General features: G+C 60.2%; 1 protein-coding gene across 4 annotated transcripts in view; it reads left to right on the forward strand.

Moving 5' to 3' along the window:
- The window catches only part of SLC45A3 (solute carrier family 45 member 3), a 19,702-nt gene extending 987 nt beyond the window's left edge, over positions 1-18,715 (forward strand). For 2 of the 4 annotated variants that reach the window (XM_040262969.1, XM_040262967.1), the window contains exons 2-6: positions 1,400-1,474; positions 12,117-12,513; positions 13,379-14,161; positions 14,909-15,174; positions 16,984-18,715. In XM_040262969.1, the coding sequence (XP_040118903.1) occupies positions 12,342-12,513; positions 13,379-14,161; positions 14,909-15,174; positions 16,984-17,415 (1,653 nt within the window). In that variant the 5' untranslated portion in view covers positions 1,400-1,474; positions 12,117-12,341 and the 3' untranslated portion in view covers positions 17,416-18,715. Of the gene's footprint in view, positions 1-263; positions 383-1,399; positions 1,475-12,116; positions 12,514-13,378; positions 14,162-14,908; positions 15,175-16,983 lie in introns of those variants that run through there. The other 2 variants (XM_040262968.1, XM_040262970.1) reach the window with 2 other exon arrangements.
- The last annotated feature ends 299 nt before the right edge of the window (positions 18,716-19,014 follow it).

Below are 19,014 nucleotides of genomic sequence, written 5' to 3' on the forward strand. Positions count from 1 at the left end.
GTGTGTTGCGCCCTCGGGGAGGGGGCGGCGCGGTGGCCGTCCCGCGCCCGCGCGCTGGCCCCGCGAGTCCCGGGGGCTGTGACGGGCTGCAGGCTCCCGGGGCGCGCCCCTCGCCCTGCCGCGGGCGGGCTGCGGGGGCCCCCGCGGAGCCGCGCTTTCTCTCTCGCGGAGGCGGGCCGGGCTGGAGGCGCCGGGTCCTCGGCGTCCCCAACCGACCGGGCGGCGGGGCCGGCGGAGAGAGGCCCCTCCCCGGAGCCCCGGGTCTGGCCGACTGCGGGCGCAGCGGCCGCTCGCTCCGGTGGCCTTCTCCCGCGTCAGAGTTTTCTTTGGAAAGTTGCGTTTATTTTCTTCCCTTGTCTCGGCTTCACCGGAAAGGGGCAGGGTGAGTCACCGGGGCGCGCGCAGCCCTGGACCTGGGAGCCGAGGAAGGGGCCGACGGCCGGAACGCCGTGGGGTCCTCCGGCGCGGGCGGCTTGCCTGGGGGCAGTGGGGGGTTATGAGGGAGGGAAAAGGGGCTGGGTCCTTTCGCACGTCAGTACCGGGGCTTGGCTCCGGGCCGAGAGCAGGGCTGCAGCGTGCGCGCCGTCCTGAGCCTCGGTTATCCGTCAAAAGAGCAGGAAAAAGAAAGGGCGTCCCTATTTCGCCTCCCGGGCTCAGAGGTGCTGAAAATCCTGAGATCAGCCAACAGGTGTGCTGAGGTGGTCCCCGGGCACCCGCCACAGCGTCGCAGGGCTCCGGGCCAGGCCTCCCGGGGAAGGCCCCAGGGAACTGCCGGGTCCGTGGGTGAGGACCAGACATGCCCCTGTCCGCTCTGGTCCCCGGCGCTGCATCACTGTGCGTTGACCTTGCCCTTGACCCCTGAATCGGTGTCTGCCTTCCTGACCGGCACTCTTGACCTGCTCCGCTTCCCGCCCTCTCCCGCCCCGAGGGCCACACCTCCCTATTTTTTTCCCCAGGGCCCAGACTCGAGGGTACGGAAGGGTTTGGCCCGGTGGGTACCTGGTGCAGACTTGTTCTTCAGCTGTAACACAGACTCCATCCCGGCGAACCTGCCGTCTGCAGCTGGCCGCAGTCCGTGGACCAGGGCCTAGAGTGACCCTTGCTGGGCTCCCGAAAGCGTTGTTTGGGGGCTTGGTGAGGCCCTGGGGGGCTTCTGACTGCCTTTCCTGGCGCACTTCGGAGAGGGGCAGCCTTGGTGTTGGACGCCCCTGCGCGGAGGCCCGGCCACAGGCTGGAGTATGGGGGTGGGGAGGGCAGCGCCAGGAAGTGTAGGCTGCTGATTGCCCCAGCCTTTCCTATAGAGCAACTTATTCCAGGGTGAGATTGCAAAGTTATTTGAGATCACAGCCAACAAATGCGGTTCTCATCCTTCCATTCCTCCCTTATCTCCTCTCACCAGGCTTGTCCGAAACCAGGACTCTGTTCTAAAAGTGCTCAGAAAAATGGAACTTGAGTCCACAGGATGAATCTGAAGGTAAAAATACAGCTGTGAGTACAGCTGTGGACGTTGAGGCCCCAATTTAGTGCAGGAATGTTGGGGGTGGGAGTTTTCCTGTCTGCTCATGGAGTGTGCCCCTCCTGCTCTGCAGTGTCCTACAGGAGGGTGAGGAGCTGCACAGTGATCCTCAGTGGCCACTGAGATACCTCCAGGGCGCTGGGTGCTGGAGGGATGGCGTGAATACCCCTCTCTCAGCCTGGGCAGGGCTCTGGAGAGAAAAGGGGGAGAGGCCGACTCCTCTTGAGGACTCTGAAAGGCAGATTAAGCTTTCTTCAGGACTCTTGGAGCCTGAAACACAGTATCATAGATAACAAGCCAGATTGTCAGGTGTTTATATCCTGGCTGCTCCATGGGCTACAGGATGAAGGGCAAGTTACGTAACATCTTTTAAGTCTCAGTATCCCTGGCTACAAAATGGGGATGACAGTAATAATGAAAATTCCTACTCTGTAGCTTTGTTATTTATTAAATAATAATGGAGCAAATATAAACATATGTACGCATCAGTTCAGTTCAGTCGCTCAGTCGTGTCCGACTCTTTGCGACCCTGTGAACCACAGCACGCCAGGCCTCCCTGTCCATCACCAACTCCTGTATCTAAAATGTAGAAAGCACTCCAGCTTTATTAAAGCATGCATACAGAGCACTGGACTGTGTGCCCGATAGGTAACAAGTGCCAGTTACAGGTAACTGGTGTTAACTGTATCCATTGTATGTGCACGTGTGCCGTAGCAGACAACAGCACCCACCCTGGGCCTCTGTTCTTGGGTTCTGCTGTAGACTTTGTTTCGTTGGGATCAAGGCCTTCTGGACTCTGGGGAGTCTGTATGACTAGTTAAGAGCCTGGGTTGAATTTCCTTTTATTTACTTACTTAGCTGCACCGGGTCTTGGGTGCGGCATGCAGGATCTTTAGAGCTGGCATGTGGACTCTAGTTCCCTGACCAGGGACCGAACCTGGGCCTCCTGCACTGGGAGTGCAGAGCCTTAGCCGCTGGACCACGAGGGAAGTCCCACAAATTAATTTTGCACAAATTACTTCACCTTTCTGTGCCTCAGCTTCCTCCTCTGTTAAGATGAGGATAGCAATACCTGCCTCGCAGGATTGTGCGGATTAAACAAGCTGATGATCTCAAGCTCTGAGCACAGGCGCTGCAAGTCAGCTGCTATTGTTTGGTAGCGATGGAGGCAGTCCTTGTGGTTCATGCTCAGGAACCAAAGTTTCTTAGCAAGGGAATTATACCATATACAATTGTATGTAAGCTGTAAATGACACACTTGCAGTTGAACTTGCCCGGTGCAAAGAACTCAGCAGGACTTAACGTCCTGGTCTCTTCCCTGTCAGTACTGTGCATGGCTTGTTTTTCGATCAGTCCAGAAACCCTGCCTATTTCCTCCAGAAACCCCTGCCCTGCCTGTTTCCTCAAGTTGGAAGAAAGTGCCATGAAATGATGAAGGTACAGTGCCTGAAAGGTTAAATGCCTTCTATGCAGAGAAGACTTTTTTTGTTCTGGTTTTTAGAGAAACTGTGCGAGAGGGAGTGTTCTGAAGTTGCTGTTCTGCTCTGTCCTCCCGCCCCAGCCCTTGAAACCCTTTGCTTTCTAGAGTCAGGAAGAAAAACCCAGCCTGGCTTTCTGTGTGTTAACAGTCCGGGGCCCTGTTTGCTGGATAGCAAGGGTGGAGGCTGGACCAGTTGGTACCAGGCCCAATGTCTTGAACGCTGATGCCACTTGACTCCCAGCAGCAGAGCTGGAGTGTGGAGCTTTGTCCAGTGTATTAAATGTCCCCGCCTGGGGGCAGGGGCTGGTGACAGAGCCATCACGGGATGGTCCTGATGGCTGACCGGAACTTCCTGTGTAAGCCTTTTTTGTGATACATGGTCTGTGTTTCCTCCCCCACCGGGAAGAAGTCCACATTTTGCCACAGACCCTGAACGACTTGTGGGCCTTCTTGCTTCCGATGTTGGAGACAAGCCTACCTCACCTGTTGGCCTTGGTTTCTGTGTCTGTAATAAATGGAGATGATTGTATCCACCTTACAAGGTTACGGTAAGAATTAAATGAGATCACCATATTTAGCAAGGAGGCTGCACAGACCAGGTGCTTGGTACCTTTGTTCTTTTCGCCTTGTTTGTTAATTCTGGAGGTCATTCTCTCTAGGAAGCTGGGATGAGCCAGCCAGCACGGAGTGTGGAGACCAGCCTCTGGTCTCATAGCCTGTGGTCCCTCAGTCATCAGATTCAGGCCAGGTGAATGTCCAGGCAGAGAGGATGCCCCCAGCAGCAGTCAGCCGGAGACAGCCCCCTTTCCCTAGTGCTTTCCCTTATGCCCTCGCCTCTCTTGTCCCAAGCATACTTGTTAGCAAATACTGTTCAAGCTGGGAGTGCCCGACCCATCCCTGGGAGTGTGGCGATCTAGACTGCTGCTCCTGGCTGCTGTGGCTTAGAGCCGAGCACCTTCAGTGTACCTGGACACGCTGGTCGGATCCCATAAGACAGGAATCCTGTTGAGCACGTCCCTTGGCAGAGCCTGAGCAGGGATGATGCTCCTTGGTTTCTAGGAGCTGAAGGGCTGGTGGAGTGGGAGACAGGGAAGGACCACAAGCCAGAGACCAGGAGGACCATATCCATCACTCAGTGTCCAGTGAGTGTCATCAGGGTTTGGGAGAAAGGGGTCCTTGGCAGCTCGAGGTTCAGGTAGCCCTGGGGGACATGGGGACTTTCGCTGGATAAGATTTAGGTGAAAGAGAGGGGAGGGCCAGGGGAGGTAACTTGAACATGATGGCTGCTTTGTAAATAAAAACAGGCCCAGTGCTTTTGGATATCCCATGTCCCATGATTTGGGGTCTGGTATTCCCGCCACACCTGAGTGGGAAGGGGCTGAACGGAGAGGCGGGTGCATACTGCAATCCCAGGCTCCCGCCGCGGTGTCTTGTGGATATTGCCTTTCGTGCATAGTTCCTGCCTGCTGACTTTCACGGCTCAGCCTCCTCCAGGAACCCTGGAGAGCACGGAGGGTGCACGCGGGCACCACCTCATAGTGCTTTGCCTGCCTCTTGCCCCTTCTGAAGGGTGGCCTGGGTTGTTTGCCAATCCCTAGCCCCTTCACAGCGGGGCTTGCACACACAGGGGCTCAGGGGTGGTGGGTGGGCAGGTTTTCGTCTCACTGACATTTCTCTGGGGGAGGTGAGTTTGTAATGCGTGAGGCACACTCTCTTCAAGGGTGGGCAAACTTGGGCTCTGCAGCAGCAACAGAAAAAACGCCTCTTTCTTGGAGCCGCTCACACCCTGCTCACCGCTAAGGGGACTGTTTTGAAGAACATATCCCTAGGACTGAGTCCAGCCCAGAGCCCCCTCTGGTAAATGGGGCTGGTCACAGACCCTAGGATCAGCTCCCTTCAGTTCAGTCGCTCAGTCGTGTCCGACTCTTTGCGACCCCGTGAGTCGCAGCATGCCAGGCCTCCCTGTCCATCACCAACTCCTGGAATTTACCCAAACTCATTTCCATTGAGTCGGTGATGCCATCCAACCATCTCGTCCTCTGTCGTCCCCTTCTCCTCCTGCCCTCAATCTTTCCCAGCATCAGGGTCTCTACAAATGAGTCAGCTCTTTGCATCAGGTGGCCAAAGTATTGGAGTTTTAGCTTCAGCATCAGGGCTGAAAAGGCCTCAGAGACCACTGAATTTGAGATCCAGGGGTGGGACCAGCACCGTGGTCTAACTCCCAGGCCCAGGGCTCTCTGCTCCTTAGTAGGTCTGCCCAGACCTCCGTGCCCTGGTCTCTTTCCTGTATCTGTCACCTTCTGAGGGAGGTCAAGCTCGGGGGTGGGGGTAGGGGGACAAGGATGTGTATGGCTGGGGAGAGCCGCCTGGTCTGGCTGGCTGGCAAAGTGCAAGTTCGCTGGGAGAGAGACTGGTCAGGTTTCACTTTGCAGGGCTGTAGGGAGCAGGGGGAGGGGACTCCCCAGCGGCGCCGCTCCCCCTTCTGTGCTCCTCTCCCCCACCCCGGGCCAAGGGGTTCTTTGTGTACCACTACCCCCGCCTTGTAGGGAAGTGTTCATTGTGGCCCAAGTAGAGAAAGAATTTAGCTACTCTGCCAGGAACAGAGTCCAGCTCCGGGAGGGAGTAGGGGAGAGGTCAGTTCTGCCCCCAGATGGGTTGGTTACTCGGATCAGTTTCAGGTGACCGCTGACCCTTGGCGCTCTATGTACTTGAGCGATATGTAGGCAGGTGAAGGATGGGGTAAGTGTAGCTGGGGAACCCTTGTCCACCCGGTTCCCCTTGGCTCTCGTTGGTGGAGGGCTAGGACTCCCCCACCAGTGCCATGCGGCATTGTCGGTGGGCGCCTGCCCATGGTGAGCACCCCACCTGGGGCCAGGGGGCAGGTGTGAGATCATATAGCTGTACACTTGTAAAGAACTTGAGACAGCATCTAGACTAGCACTCATTTTACGGTGTGGAAACAGTCCCAGAGAGGTATGTCAGGATACACAGCTGTAAAAGTGGCTGAAACCGAACTACACTGTCCAGGCTCCTAGTTCAGAGCACTTTCTAGAATTCAGGAACGGTTTGAACTTTGCATTCAACCGTTTTTACCTGTGTGCAGCCTGGGCGTGAATTTCTCTGAAACTCCCCTTTCATCCTTGTGAAACAGAATGTTAAATACTTTGTGGGATTGTGCAAGTGGTATGAGCTGGAGAAGATACACCAGGTACATGCAGACAACCTCCCGGACAGTTAGCAAGTGTCGGCCACTGTGATTATTTTCCGAGGCTGGGAACCACACTGTCCCCTAACTGGAAATGTTTACCCCAGCCTCCATTTCCCTTCACAGCCTCCAGCACCAGGCCTGTCTGCCCAGTGACCTCTCCTCACCTGCTGGGGCCAGCACCTGGGGAGGCATTTACATTTCTGGCATTCTTCTTGCCTTTGGGGGCCCCTGCAGGAGCCACGTGGCTGAGGGGGCGTGGAGGCCGAGAGGAGGCGCAGAGTTGGTCCCCTTGCGACCTCTGCTGCTCCTGCTGGGAATGAGAGACCCCCTCCCACGTTTCTCCACGAGGAGGCCCAGTGCTGCAGGAACTTGCAGGTCCTCGCTCTCACACACAGGGCTTGGTGGTATTCATCTAAGTTTCCTCACCTGTCAAATGCGTGCACTCATTGTAACCGTCTCATCAAGCCAGTTGGAAGACTCAAACGCTTGGAAGGGTCCCTGGCCTGAAGTAGACCTCAGTGTTGGCTGCTGTTGGTCATTGTAGATGAGGAAACGGGGGCTTAGGGAGGGCAGTGAACAAGGTCCCCTAGTTACAGTGAGAGGCGGAGTTGGCAGGCAAACCCAGGTCTGGCTTACTGACAAACCTTGGCCACCCTGGAGAACCCACTGAGTTTGGGAACGTCTGGGTTCAGAGAGCTGCCAGTTGACTGACTGTCTCTGTGAGGAGGGCGCTGGGTCAAGGTGGTCCCGAGGGACCTTGGGTCGCGGCTGTTTGCAGGAGGGCGTCTGACCCGGAGGCCCAGTGCCCGGCGTTAGGTGTGTGTCCGTTTTGACCGTCCCCAAGAGGCTGCCAGGTGACTCTGGGAGGTGCGCTAGGCCTACTAGGCAGGCCCAGGTGAGGGTGGGCGCCCTGCCGCCCGCCCCCGGGCTGCATTGGCCGGGGGAGGTGGGTGGGCTCTGGGCCCCGGGTCCCTTCCCCTCCCCTCCCCCGGCCTCCCCGGCACTTGTGTGTCTCAGAGCCGGGTCCGGGGCTCTCAGACAGGCAACAAAAGCGGCTTCCCTCTGTGGCGCTGCCACCTGTTGGGTTTTCACACGTCGGGAGGGAGTGGGGGGAGGGAGCCGCTGCCCTTTTCCCAGTGTCTGCGGCCGCCCCCACCCCCCACCCCAGCCCGGGGACTGGGGGTCTCTGCCGCCCAGCGTGGCGGGGCTCAGGGGCTGGGCGGGGCGGGGGCGCAGCAGCTGGAAGGGGCCGGGGCGGCAGCCGAGGGGGAGTTTGACGGATTACTCTGTGGCCGAGAGGTCTCTCCCTAATCCCCCTTTGTGTCCCGGCTCGCAGCCCCGCGCTCGCTCTGACAAGCTGCTAAGCAGAAGGCTTCCCGTCCGAGTGAAGAAAAGGCGGCGCAGCAGGGCGGACGCTAAATCCCCGGCCCTGGGCCCGGGGGCGGCCGGGGCCGGGCTGCAGGCGGTGGGGGAGGGCCTTCTCTCTGCCGCGGCTGCAGCCCCGGGCCTCCCGCTCTGCGGCTGCGGCTGCGTTCCGAGCAGGGCGCCCGCACGTCCTGGGGCGCCTGGGGGTCGTGGGCCTTGGCTTCTTATGCAGATCGCTGTTGCCGGTGGTCGGGTGGGGGTTGGGGAGCAGACCCTTGCTGCTTTGGAAGTACACTTGAGCCTGGAGAATGCAGGCTGAACGTGTGCTGGAAGACGTGGAAGCTGCATGGAGCCTCGTCCCGCGTCCCCTTCTCCCTCGCTGCCCAGACAGGAGGAATTCCCACAGCCCAGCGGCCCAGGCAGAGAGATCTGTCTTGGTGGAGAGCTCACCACCTCTCAAGCGTGTTCATCTCCCATCTCCTGTCTGGCCAGCACAGGCTTTCTGGGGTGTCCTAAGGCTCCTGTGGAGAGCTCATTTTGGGGGTGCAGGGGGCTAGGTGTTACGAGGTAGGACCAAGGGCACTGGCCTCTTGAGACTGAGGCAAGGGGCTGGGTGACACCCCCCCCAAGAGGTTTTGGTGAGCTTCCAGAGCTATTCCCTGCCCCTAGAGGATCTGAGAGACGGCAACGTGGGGTGCGGCTCTGGGGTCCAGTCTGGTGTGGAGGAAACCGGGGTCCCCTGTCCTGTGTGGTCTCGGGGCCTCTACCTGTGGGATCCTCTGCACCTGCAGCCCCGGCCTGGGCTGGGGGGTGTTAGGGAGCCTGGCGGGGGGTGACCCCACCCTTTTCTGCCCCTGAGTCTAACCCTAACCCTGCCTCCTCCCCTTTTCCTTCTCTGTGGGGAGGGGCTCCCTGGCCTCGTGAGAAGGCTCACACAGACCGCGTGGCGCGGGGCTCCGGGGTCAGACCAGGGCTGGGGCCCTTTGATGCCCAGGCGGGTGTGGGGGCGCCAGCCCGCATAAAGAGGCCACAGAGCTGCCACCCGAGTGGCAGCTGCCCCGCTCCCTCGGCCTCTGTCGTCCGGAGGGGCCGCCTGCTACCCCAGCCCCACCTCGCCAGAGGGGTGGCAGGAGCCCCTTTGAACGGCCTCAAAGGCCTCTTTATGCGTCCCCGGACACTCCCTTCCTGGAGGGGCCTTTCCTCGGCCTCCTCCAGCCCTCTGAGTTTTGGAGAGACAGTTCAGGCCAAGTTTCGCTCCTGTTGCTCAGTTGCACTTCCCGTACTCCCTGCTGAGGCCTAACCTGAGAGGGGCGAGGGAGACAAGGGTGGGCCGTCCAGCCCGGGAGCTTCTGCCATCCGCTCAGCACCCCTGGCTGCACCCTTAGGAGCTGCCCTCTGGGGGTCGGGCTGGAGTCTCCTTGGGGTGTCTGGGCGTGGGGGCAGCACTTAGGTCCTGACTGTCCCTTCCACCTCCCACCCCGGGCTGCTGTCAGAGTTATTCTTTAGATAAACGTTTCCCAGGCTCCTTCTCTGCTAGAGTGGGTGCTGGAAAGCTGCACTGGCGCTATAGTCCGCTCTGGGGGTGTTGCACGCGGAGTTTTTGGGTATCTGGAGCTGAGCAGGCAAAATGCAGATTCACCCTCCCTCTAAAGGGCTTGAGCTCTGCTCTCCCAGACGGGAGGGAAGATGGCTGGGGCAGAGCTCCCTAAAGCTTTCCAGAAGTCTTGGGGTTCCTTCAGCTTCCTTGCCGTCCCGTCCTCCAGGATCTGCAAAGAGGAGGGGAAATAGTTGGACCTCGAGAGGGACTTGTCCTCCTAGCGGTCTTCCGTTCCTGTCCACAGGGTCAGCCCCCGTTCCCTCGTCTTCCCGCCCCCCTCCCCACCAGGTGAGCCCCTCTGGCTGGGCCTCCGTGTGCCGAGGGCTCCAGGAGCCCTGGGGAGGAGGACCTGAGTCAGAAGCGTTTCTGAGGCTGGAGGCTGGAGGGTGGAGGGTGGAGGCGTGGAGTGGACCCTGCTGCCCTGCCTGTGTCCCTGAGGACACAGGGGGCTCTGAGAGCAGGGGGACCCAGCGGGCGTCGTCACTTTCAAGCTTTAGGGAGAGGTGTTCCCCGGGATGCAGATGGGAGCGGGAGGCAGGAAGGGGGTGACAGACCCTTCCTGGTCCCCTGCCTGTCCCAGCCTGGGCCCTAGGCTCCTCTGTGTCTAGAAGGCCCCGGGAGGACCACCGGTAACTAGAGTTGGTGCTATGGGAGTCCTCTAGCTTCCTCCTCCTGAGGGCTGGGGTGGGGGTGAAATGGGAGGCCGGGGCACTGGGGAACGGTAAGGGAAAGAAAGGAGGGCTTTGGAAGGGAGGGTGTTCTCATGGGCTTGGGCGTCTCTCGGGCAGTTCCGGGCTGGGGAGAGTCTGGGGTGGCAGGAGTGCCCAAGAGAGGGAGGCCAGGCTCAGCACCCTGAGCACAGGAGCAGCAGGGCTGGGCCCGCCCACCTCCTCCCCAGGAATCCCTCAGCTGGCCCAGGCCCTGGTCCTGGGTACAGCGCCTCTGGAGGGTGGAGAGCGGAGCCGGGCATGGGAAGGATTTAGTCCTCCTCAGTCCTGGCTGTAAGGAGCTGGACCAAAGGAGGGAGGGAGGCAGGGGTGGTGTCTAATGGTTGCTGGAGAGCTGCAATTTATTCTAAACAACTGGGGCAAACCAGGGTTTGGGATTGGGTGCCGGATGTGGGTGAGGCTGGGTCTGATAAAGTCTGTTTGCTCAAGGAGGACCTGGTCCCTTAAAGCCCAGGGCAGGGGGGTCTCCAGGGTGGGGAATGGACGGGGCTGGAAGCCTGTAGACCCAGAACCCTTCCCTCCAGGTCAGACAGCACTGCCCCCTGGTCTCCACGGCCCCTTGCTTTCCTCCTGGGGTTGCCATGGTAGTGCAGGGACTAGGGAGAACTCGAGCGGAACCCACAACCCCCAGCTAAGGGTGTTGGCTGGTCCTCCAACCCACTTTTGCGACCACGTGGGCCAGTGTTTTACATTTCTCCCACGCCACCCCCGTAGCAGTCCGTGTCTCTTTCCAAAGTGGACGGTCTGGGTCTGAGTGGCTCTTGGAGGAGGAGGCTGCTGCTTGTCCAGCCTTTTGTGAAGTCCCTTTCTCCCTGGGCTGCAAGTTGCACAACCCCAGCAGGCAGTTACGGGATGGACACTTCTTAGCCAGGATTAACCGCCTCTGATTTCTTTGTGGTGCAGCGCAGATAGCACCTGCAGCGTGCTTTGTAATGCACAGGCCCTGTGGGGCTTCGTGATGTTAGATAAGGAAGCAGAAGCACCAAGTTATGAGACGTTGAGATCGGAAGAGGGCACGGATGAGGTCTGAGGGTGCTCCGGGAATGCTCTCAGGTGGGGACGGGGGCTGGAGCCAGGCCCTCGGCCGGGAACCGTGTACTGCAATAGTGCTTTTCAGCAGCGTTTGTGGCGCTGAGTCAGTGAGACTGGAGAAGGCACTCCAGGCTCCAGCCACGAGTGGCCTGAGGCTCTCTGTCCCCCCCCCGTCTACCCACCACGGGATGATGACAGGTTAGGGGACCAGGGCTCCCCTCTCTGCCTTCTCTGGGCAGCTGACTTGGTTTTCCCTCGTCTGTGGTCGCTTGTAAACAGAATGGACTGCAGGGGATGCCGTGGTCAGGAAGCAAGACCTAGAGGCCCACTGCCCGAGGGGTTGGGGACCAGCGTGGGTGCTTCCCTGCTGGGATCTCTGACCAGAAGTCCCAGTGGGAAGGGCTGCAGGGGTTTCTGGGCCAAGAGGGGAGCCGCCCCGGGGTCACTGGCATCATCTCAGTGGCTGCCAGGTGGCGAGGCTGGGACCTGGGAGCAGCCTCCCTGTCCCCTGATGGTTGGGCAGCTCACATAGGAGTGCTTCTTCCCCGTGGCCACTGAGCATGGGGAGAAACTGAAGAGGGGTTTTCCGGCCGAGGTTCTTCCAGTGCTTTTCAAATGGTTTCAATGACAGGCTCACACCCAACCCTAGAAACCACAGCCTTTTCTCTTCCCCTTGTCCTCCTCCTTGGGGTGGTAGTTTTGTGTAGCTTGGCTTGTGGCCAGGCAATGTGAAATAGGAAGTGTGACTCTTAACAAAGGGGAATCGAACAGCCCTGCTTTGGGAAGTGGAGAGAGAAAAACAAACCGGGCCTCGAAGAGGGTCTCCAGGGGCACCTTGATAACAGTGCCTGGGGACCTGGGCATTCAGCTGGTTTGACTATTTCCACCCCCCCCCCCTTCTATACTAGGCAACAAGGGAAGTTGCAAAGATATTTCAGAACAGAGAACTACTAACATCTAGTAGTCTCTGGAGTGTACTGAGGGTTAAAAATCATATTTACCTTATTAATTAGGTCAACCTTAGGCTAATATGAACATGCACTTCCTGCCTGCACGGTAGGGGGTGGCTCCTGGGTGGCAGGGCCACGCCATCAGCCCGGGAGTGATCCAGATTCAAAGCTCAGAGCGAATCCTAGAGCTTGGGTTCCCGGAACTTAATGCTGTGTGTGTGGCTGTTCCTGCCCTTTTAGGATCTGAGTGTTGGCATCTGCCCCTGCCGAGGCCCCCGCGATGACAGGCGGTTAGCATGGCTGAGAAACCAGACCTGCACAGAGGGCCCGCAGGAGTGGGCTTCTGGCTGAGTCCTCGGCAGTCGGTGGCAGCCAGGAGGAGAGGCCTTGGCGTCCACAGCAAGGCGGAGACGGAGCCATTCTGGAGCGCGTGAGCGGGCCAGAGCCCCACCTGCCCGGTCCAGCATGGTCCAGAGGCTGTGGGCAAGCCGCCTGCTGCGGCATCGGAAGGCCCAGCTCCTGCTGGTCAACTTGCTGACCTTCGGCCTGGAGGTGTGCCTGGCAGCGGGGATCACCTACGTGCCACCCCTGCTGCTGGAAGTGGGGGTGGAGGAGAAATTCATGACCATGGTGCTGGGTGAGTCACTGCGTCCTCATCCCCTCCTGCTCCAGAGACAGGTCTCCCGGGGAAGGAAGGCACCAGTGTCTCTACCCAGAAGGTGCCTGCTGCCCCTGAGCCAGGGGGTCAGCGCTGCTGAGCAGAGGGCTGACCCCGCACCAAGGGGCTCCAAGAGAAAGAGGAGGACAGGGCCGTTCCCTGGTTACCTCTGTGTCCCAGGCCCCTACACACATACGGCCCCCCGAGACGCGGAGAAACTGCCCTTTGCAATTCAAACCTGTGGCCTCACCCAACTCCTGCAGTAATGCTTTGAGGTTACCCATTCCACAGAGAAGACAGTGGAGGCTAATGAGAGGTGACTTAGCCCGGCTGTACTGCTAACTTAGCTATGGATAAATTGGGTTGGGGATCCCCCCCACAACCAGCAAGGGCTCTTTCTGGCCCTCAGGGCAGGGGCTGGGCTCCTGACTGGAGACGAATTCTGCGAAAGCCACAGAAGGCGAATGGGCACCATCGTTTGGTGGTGACCAAGCAGACGGTCAGTTCCTTCACTCCCAGGAAAAGGGGTCTGCTGGGATGGCAGGGTCGGGGTCAGCCTGCCTGTTGAAACCCTGCCTCCCTCCCTCCCTGGCTCCGTGCCTGTGCAACTTATCACTGATCGGCTGCTTCATGCCTCAGTTTCCTCGTCATAGCATGGGGTGTTAGTGATCCCAGTTGTGAGGACTGGGTCGGAGTCCAGTGAAGTGGTCAGCACAGCACCAGTGTGCAGCGGGCCCTGCGTGCGGTGTCGTCACCGCATCCCTCCTTCTCGAGGAGGTCGGTCCCCGTCCCCCGCCCCTTCCAAGCCCTGGCCTTTTGCTCACACTCCTCGCGCTTCTTGCAGGCATCGGTCCGGTGCTGGGTCTGGTCTCGGTCCCGCTGCTTGGCTCGGCCAGTGACCACTGGCGCGGGCGCTACGGCCGCCGGAGGCCCTTCATCTGGGCCCTGTCCCTGGGCGTTCTGCTGAGCCTCTTCCTCATCCCGAGGGCCAGCCAGCTGGCGGGGCTGCTGTGCCCGGATACCAGGCCGCTGGAGCTGGCGCTGCTGATCCTGGGCGTGGGGCTGCTGGCCTTCTGCGGCCAGCTGTGCTTCACGCCCCTGGAGGCCTTGCTCTCAGACCTCTTCCGGGACCCGGACCACTGTCGCCAGGCCTTCTCTGTCTACGCCTTCATGATCGGCCTCGGGGGCTGCCTGGGCTACCTCCTGCCTGCCATCGACTGGGACGCCAGCGCCCTGGCGCCCTACCTGGGCACCCAGGAGGAGTGCCTCTTTGGGCTGCTCGCTCTCATCTTCCTCACCTGCGTGGCGGCCACGGCGTTCGTGGCCGAGGAGGCGGCCCTGGGCCCGGCTGAGCCTGCGGAAGGGCTCTCCGCCGCCTCGGTGCCGCCCTGCTGCCCAGGCCGCGCCCGCCTGGCCCTGCGGAGCCTGGGCGCCCTCTGTCCTCGGCTGCGCCGGCTCTGTTGCCGCATGCCCCGCGCCCTGCGCCGGCTCTTCGTGGCGGAGCTGTGCAGCTGGATGGCGTTCATGACGTTCACGTTATTTTACACAGACTTCGTGGGCGAGGGGCTGTACCAGGGCGTGCCCGGGGCTGAGCCAGGCACGGAGGCCCGCAGACACTATGACGAAGGTAAGGCCTTGGCTGTCTTGGGGGGCTGCTGTGGGAGCTATCTTCCGACGGATGTTCGGGCGTGGGGAGACGCCCACAGCCTGGGCGTCTGGGCCCCGATTTCCCCACCTGGAAAACGGGCCACCGTGCAGGCTGCGTGTGCAGTTGGTCAGGGAGAAGAGCGGCACGTTGGCTGCAACCTCAGCGGAGCCTCGGGCTGTTTGTAAAGTTTTGATCAGTCATTGCCCCAACCTGGCAGAAGGAGAAGCTAAGCTTATTTCAGGTCTGGAGGCCAGGCCAAGGTCTGCCTAGCCCCACGTTCTGTGTGTCCTCTGCTTCGCCGCTGCCGTGGCCAGCCCCTTCCAGCTCAGGCGTCCCAAACTCTTCCTTTGGAGCCTCCGGCGGGGCTGTCCTGGCCCCCTCCTGGAAGCTGAGCACTCTGAGCCCTCAGAACGGCTTCCTTGGCCCTTGGCCAGTGGCTGTGATCACTTTCCCTAACCTAGACTCCTGCTGCTTGGGGTGGGTGTGGGGTGCTGGGCGTAGGTCTGGCAATAATAGGTCTTGGGCAGCAGGGACCAGTGCTCCTGGTTCTGAGTGCCCTGCGCCCTGTGCTGAGCCCTCTCCCAGCCCCGTCTCATGGCCTCTCCCCCTCCACCCCCAGGGGTCCGGATGGGCTCAGGGACCGGTGCTCCTGGTTCCGAGTGCCCTGTGCCCTGTGCTGAGCCCTCTTCCAGCCCTGTCTCACGGCTTCTCCCCCTCCACCCCCAGGGGTCCGGATGGGCAGCCTGGGGCTGTTCCTGCAATGCGCCATCTCCCTGCTCTTCTCCTTGGTCATGGACCGGCTGGTGCAGCGGTTCGGCACCCGGGCAGTCTACTTGGCCAGCGTGGTGGCCTTCCCCGTGGCGGCCGGCGCCACGTGCCTGTCCCGCAGCGTGGCAGTGGTGACCGCCTCGGCTGCCCTCACCGGCGTCACCTTCTCTGCCCTGCAGATCCTGCCCTACACACTCGCCTCCCTCTACCACCGCGAGAAGCAGGTACTCAGTGGAGCCGGGGGGAGAGAGGGCTGGCCGAGCAGTCCAGAGCCAGGGTCTGGCCAGAGAAGCTGGAGGAGGAATTCTTTGACGGGAGAGGAAGCCTGTTGTGGTCCCAGGGCCAGAGACCTGGGCTGCGGAAGGAGGGTGTAGATTAGATTCTGGGAATGACTTCCTGATGTCAGGATTATAAAGCCCTTAAAGTGGATGATTGCAGGAAATGTGAGATCCTCTGGAAATCCTGAAGAAGCAGGCTAGCCGAAGTCCTCAGTCTGGGTTGTGGTGTCCTGTGCAGAAGCAGGGGACTAGATCTGATGACCTCTGGGGCACCTAGCTTCCACAGCTTCTGAGTGGGAAAGGCCTGGCATGGGCCTTGTCCAGGGAGGGACGTGGTTACTGACCTTGCTCTGGTCTCAGCCCGGAAGGCTCCCGACTCCGCCCTCCCCTCTTTCAGTTTATCTTCCTTTTCCTGCCTCCCTCCTTTGCCCCCTTCCCCCACCCCCACGGCGGATCTCGGAGCCTGGAGCCCCTGCCACCACTCACCTGGGCCTCCTCCCAGGCGAGTAAGTCATGGGGCTCCTCCCTCCTTAGCCCCGCTCTAAGCAGCCCCTCCAGGGGCCTCCTCCTGTGGGAACCTTCTGAGCCTGGCTGTGTGGCCTCCGCTAGCCTCACTGAGCTGCACCCCTCTTCCAGAGTTCTGTCCAGGGGTGTCCTAAGGAAAATGAGACTCAGCCTGCCTTCATGGGGCTTCCAGACTGCAGGGGAGACATGCTCTGCCCCTGGCAGGACACGGGTGAGGAGACACCTGGCTGGGGGGCGTGTTAACCCAATCGGCAGCTGCAGGGGTGGGCGTGGGGTGGGGGAACCTGACCCCCGAGGCCCCTGTGGGTGCCCTGATGACCTTTATCAGCCTCCAGTCTTTCCTGCGCTGACTGGGGGCTTAGGCTGGCATCTAGGAGCCAGACTTGGGGACGGCCAGGGAAGGTGCTGGGGTTGGTCTTCCCCTCAACTGGGAAGCACGTCTGTCCCCAGGGCAGGGCGGCTGGCCGTGGCAGGGTCCCAGGCACAGTTGGCCCCCGTGCTGCCTGCCCGCCTCCTCCGCTTCCTGGCAGCACACGAGCCTTGGCTCGAGCTCTGCCGGCGGGCTCCTGGCTCTGATGCAGCCGACCCTGAGAACGCGGTGTTCCAGGCACGCGTGGGCCCCGGAACAGCGGTCACACGGGCCTTGTCCTCAGATGGGAGGCTCTGGGGCATCCCAGGCAGGGCAGGGTCAGGCCGTGCTTGTTCCCGGCAGATGGTGAGACAGACAGGACGGCTCCCGCAGGAGCACAGCCAGCCGTGGGAGCCGGGACGGGGGTCAGGGGTTTCCAGTGGCAGGTGGCAGGGACCTGGAGGAGGAGGCCGGGAAGAGCGTGCGGTCCGGTAGGGCGGGGTCCTCACCTGTGTTCCTCTGTCTCTCTGCCCTCCTGTCTTCCTTCTGTCTTTCCTTTTACCCTGGGGCTCTGTTCTCCTAACTGGCAGTACCGAGTGCATCCATCACACTGATTTGAGGGGAGGCTGGAGGAGACCTCGACATGTGGTTTCAGGGGTCCCCTTCTGGGCCCCCGACCCCCATTCCCGAGGAGACTCCTCACCGGAGACGCAGACCATGCAGGGGTCTGCCCAGTTTTCTGCCCTGCTCCCGATTTTCATTGAGACCCTTTGCTGGCTTCCTCTTGGCCCTGAGATGAAGGCCAGGGCCGGTTCTCACAGCTGGGGGACCCCGTGTCTGGGTGCTCACCTGTCCTGGTGTGTTCCCCTCTCCTCCCCCAGGTTTTCCTGCCCAAGTACCGAGGAGACGACGGAGGCGGTGCCGGCGAGGACGGCGTGATGACCAGCTTCTTGCCGGGCCCCAAGGCCGCATCCCCCTCCCCCCACGGACACGGGGGCCCTGGTGGCCTGCTGGCAGCCCCGCCTGCTCTCTGCGGGGCCTCCGCCTGTGACGGCTCCGTGCGCACCGCGGTGGCTGAGCCGCCGGAGGCCAGGGCGGTCCCAGGCCGTGGCATTTGCCTAGACCTGGCCATTCTGGACAGTGCCTTCCTGCTGTCTCAGGTGGCCCCGTCTCTGTTTATGGGCTTCATCGTTCAGCTCAGCCAGTCCGTCACTGCCTACATGGTCTCGGCGGCAGGCCTGGGTCTGGTTGCCATTTACTTTGTCACGCAGGTAATATTTGACAAGAGTGACTTGGCCAAATACTCTGTGTAGGGTGCTCGCCAGGCACGGAGGGCGGAGGCCCTGCCTCCCTGGTCCGGCTCTCCCTGCTCAGCCTCCTGGGGCCGGGGCTGGCCTTGCCCTTTCCACGGCTGCCAAAGTGGTTGGCGTGGCTCTCCGCTGCCTCCCGGTGGCAGCGAGGTGCTTCTTCCCTCCCACCACTTTCCCTCCCAACCCTAAGCCAGTCCTTAGGGCCGGCTGGCTTGGTTGCTCTTCAGAGGGCTTCAGTCTGGACTTCTTCAAGGGGAGAAGGGCAGGGCATTTAAGTAAGTCCATGCACTGGGATGCAGGACTCTGCCTGGGGATCACCCAGGCTCAGGGTGGACAGTTGGTGTCCTGGTCAGGATACATCCAGTGAAGGGGTCGGGGTAAATCCCAAATTTGAGTAAATGCAGCCACCTGTTCTAGCACCAAGGGCCTTTATCCTGTAGGTTCTCCCATTGTTGCTCCTGCATGGGAGTTTCTACTGTGAGACTCTGCAGGATTTCCAAGTACGAAGAGGACTTGGGGGGAGCACACTCCTGAGTGGTGAAGGCAAGCTGCCCCACCCTCCAGCACCCCCTTTCTGCTATTCCCCCTCCCCTACACTTTATCAGGACTTTGCTTGTTGGCCCCCGTGGTGCCATCACAGGGACCCTGGTCTTTAAATATTTAACTTATTTATTTAAGTAGAAGGGGAATCAAGGTGTCTAGGAGTTGGGTAGGATGAGATCCTCAGCGACTAGGTCCCCTGAGATGGTTGGTTATTGGGCTGAGGGTTGCCAGAATCTCCTTCTCCTGGAGGGATTGGTCTGGCCTCCAAACTGCCTAACCTTGAGCTTGCAAACTCCACTCACCCCAACTGATACCCTAGCTCCTGGTACCTGAGATGGGGAGGGCTGGGGAATGTGAAGGGTGGGGCTCTAGGTCTCAGCAGCCTCTCTAGAACCCCCCACCTCGTGACCCTGCCAGCCCCCAAACCCCCCGCCCCTCTAGGACTGGGCCTCCAAGCCCACCTTTCCTCGCCTGCTCCACAGTCCCTTCTTTGGGGCTGTTTTGGGACCAGAAGCACAGAGTGTGGCTCCTTGAGCCTCTATCTGTCTCAGCCCCCAGGGCATATCTGTGCTTAAGAACTCTAGTGCAGAAACTCAGGAGCACCCCCTGCCTGGGCTAAGGTCTTATCTCTCTGGGGGTTTAAGTGCCGTTTGTAATAATGTCATGTCTTATTTATTTAGAGGAGTAAATATTTTATGCTGTATGTGAGCAATCAGAGTATAATGTTTATGGTGATGAAATTAAAGCCTTCTATGTTTCACTGGTCTTTGTGTCTTTTCTTTTTATTTATTATTATTATTTTTTTTACTTTACAATACTGTATTGGTTTTGCCATACGTTGACATGAATCCACCACAGGTGTACATGAGTTCCCAACCCTGAACCCCCCTTCCCCCACCCTCCCCATATCATCTCTCTGGGTTCTGAGGGGGAAAGACCAGTCCCTGTCAAGACCCAGTCTGGGCAGCGGCAGATCCCAGCACCGCCAGCAGGGGGAGCGACAGACCAGCACTCTTCTGTCTTTTGCCTGTTGGGTTGTCCTACCCGGGGACTGGGGAG

The sequence above is a fragment of the Oryx dammah genome, unplaced genomic scaffold, assembly GCF_014754425.2.
Source record: "Oryx dammah isolate SB20612 unplaced genomic scaffold, SCBI_Odam_1.1 HiC_scaffold_21, whole genome shotgun sequence".
Lineage (NCBI taxonomy): Eukaryota > Metazoa > Chordata > Mammalia > Artiodactyla > Bovidae > Oryx > Oryx dammah.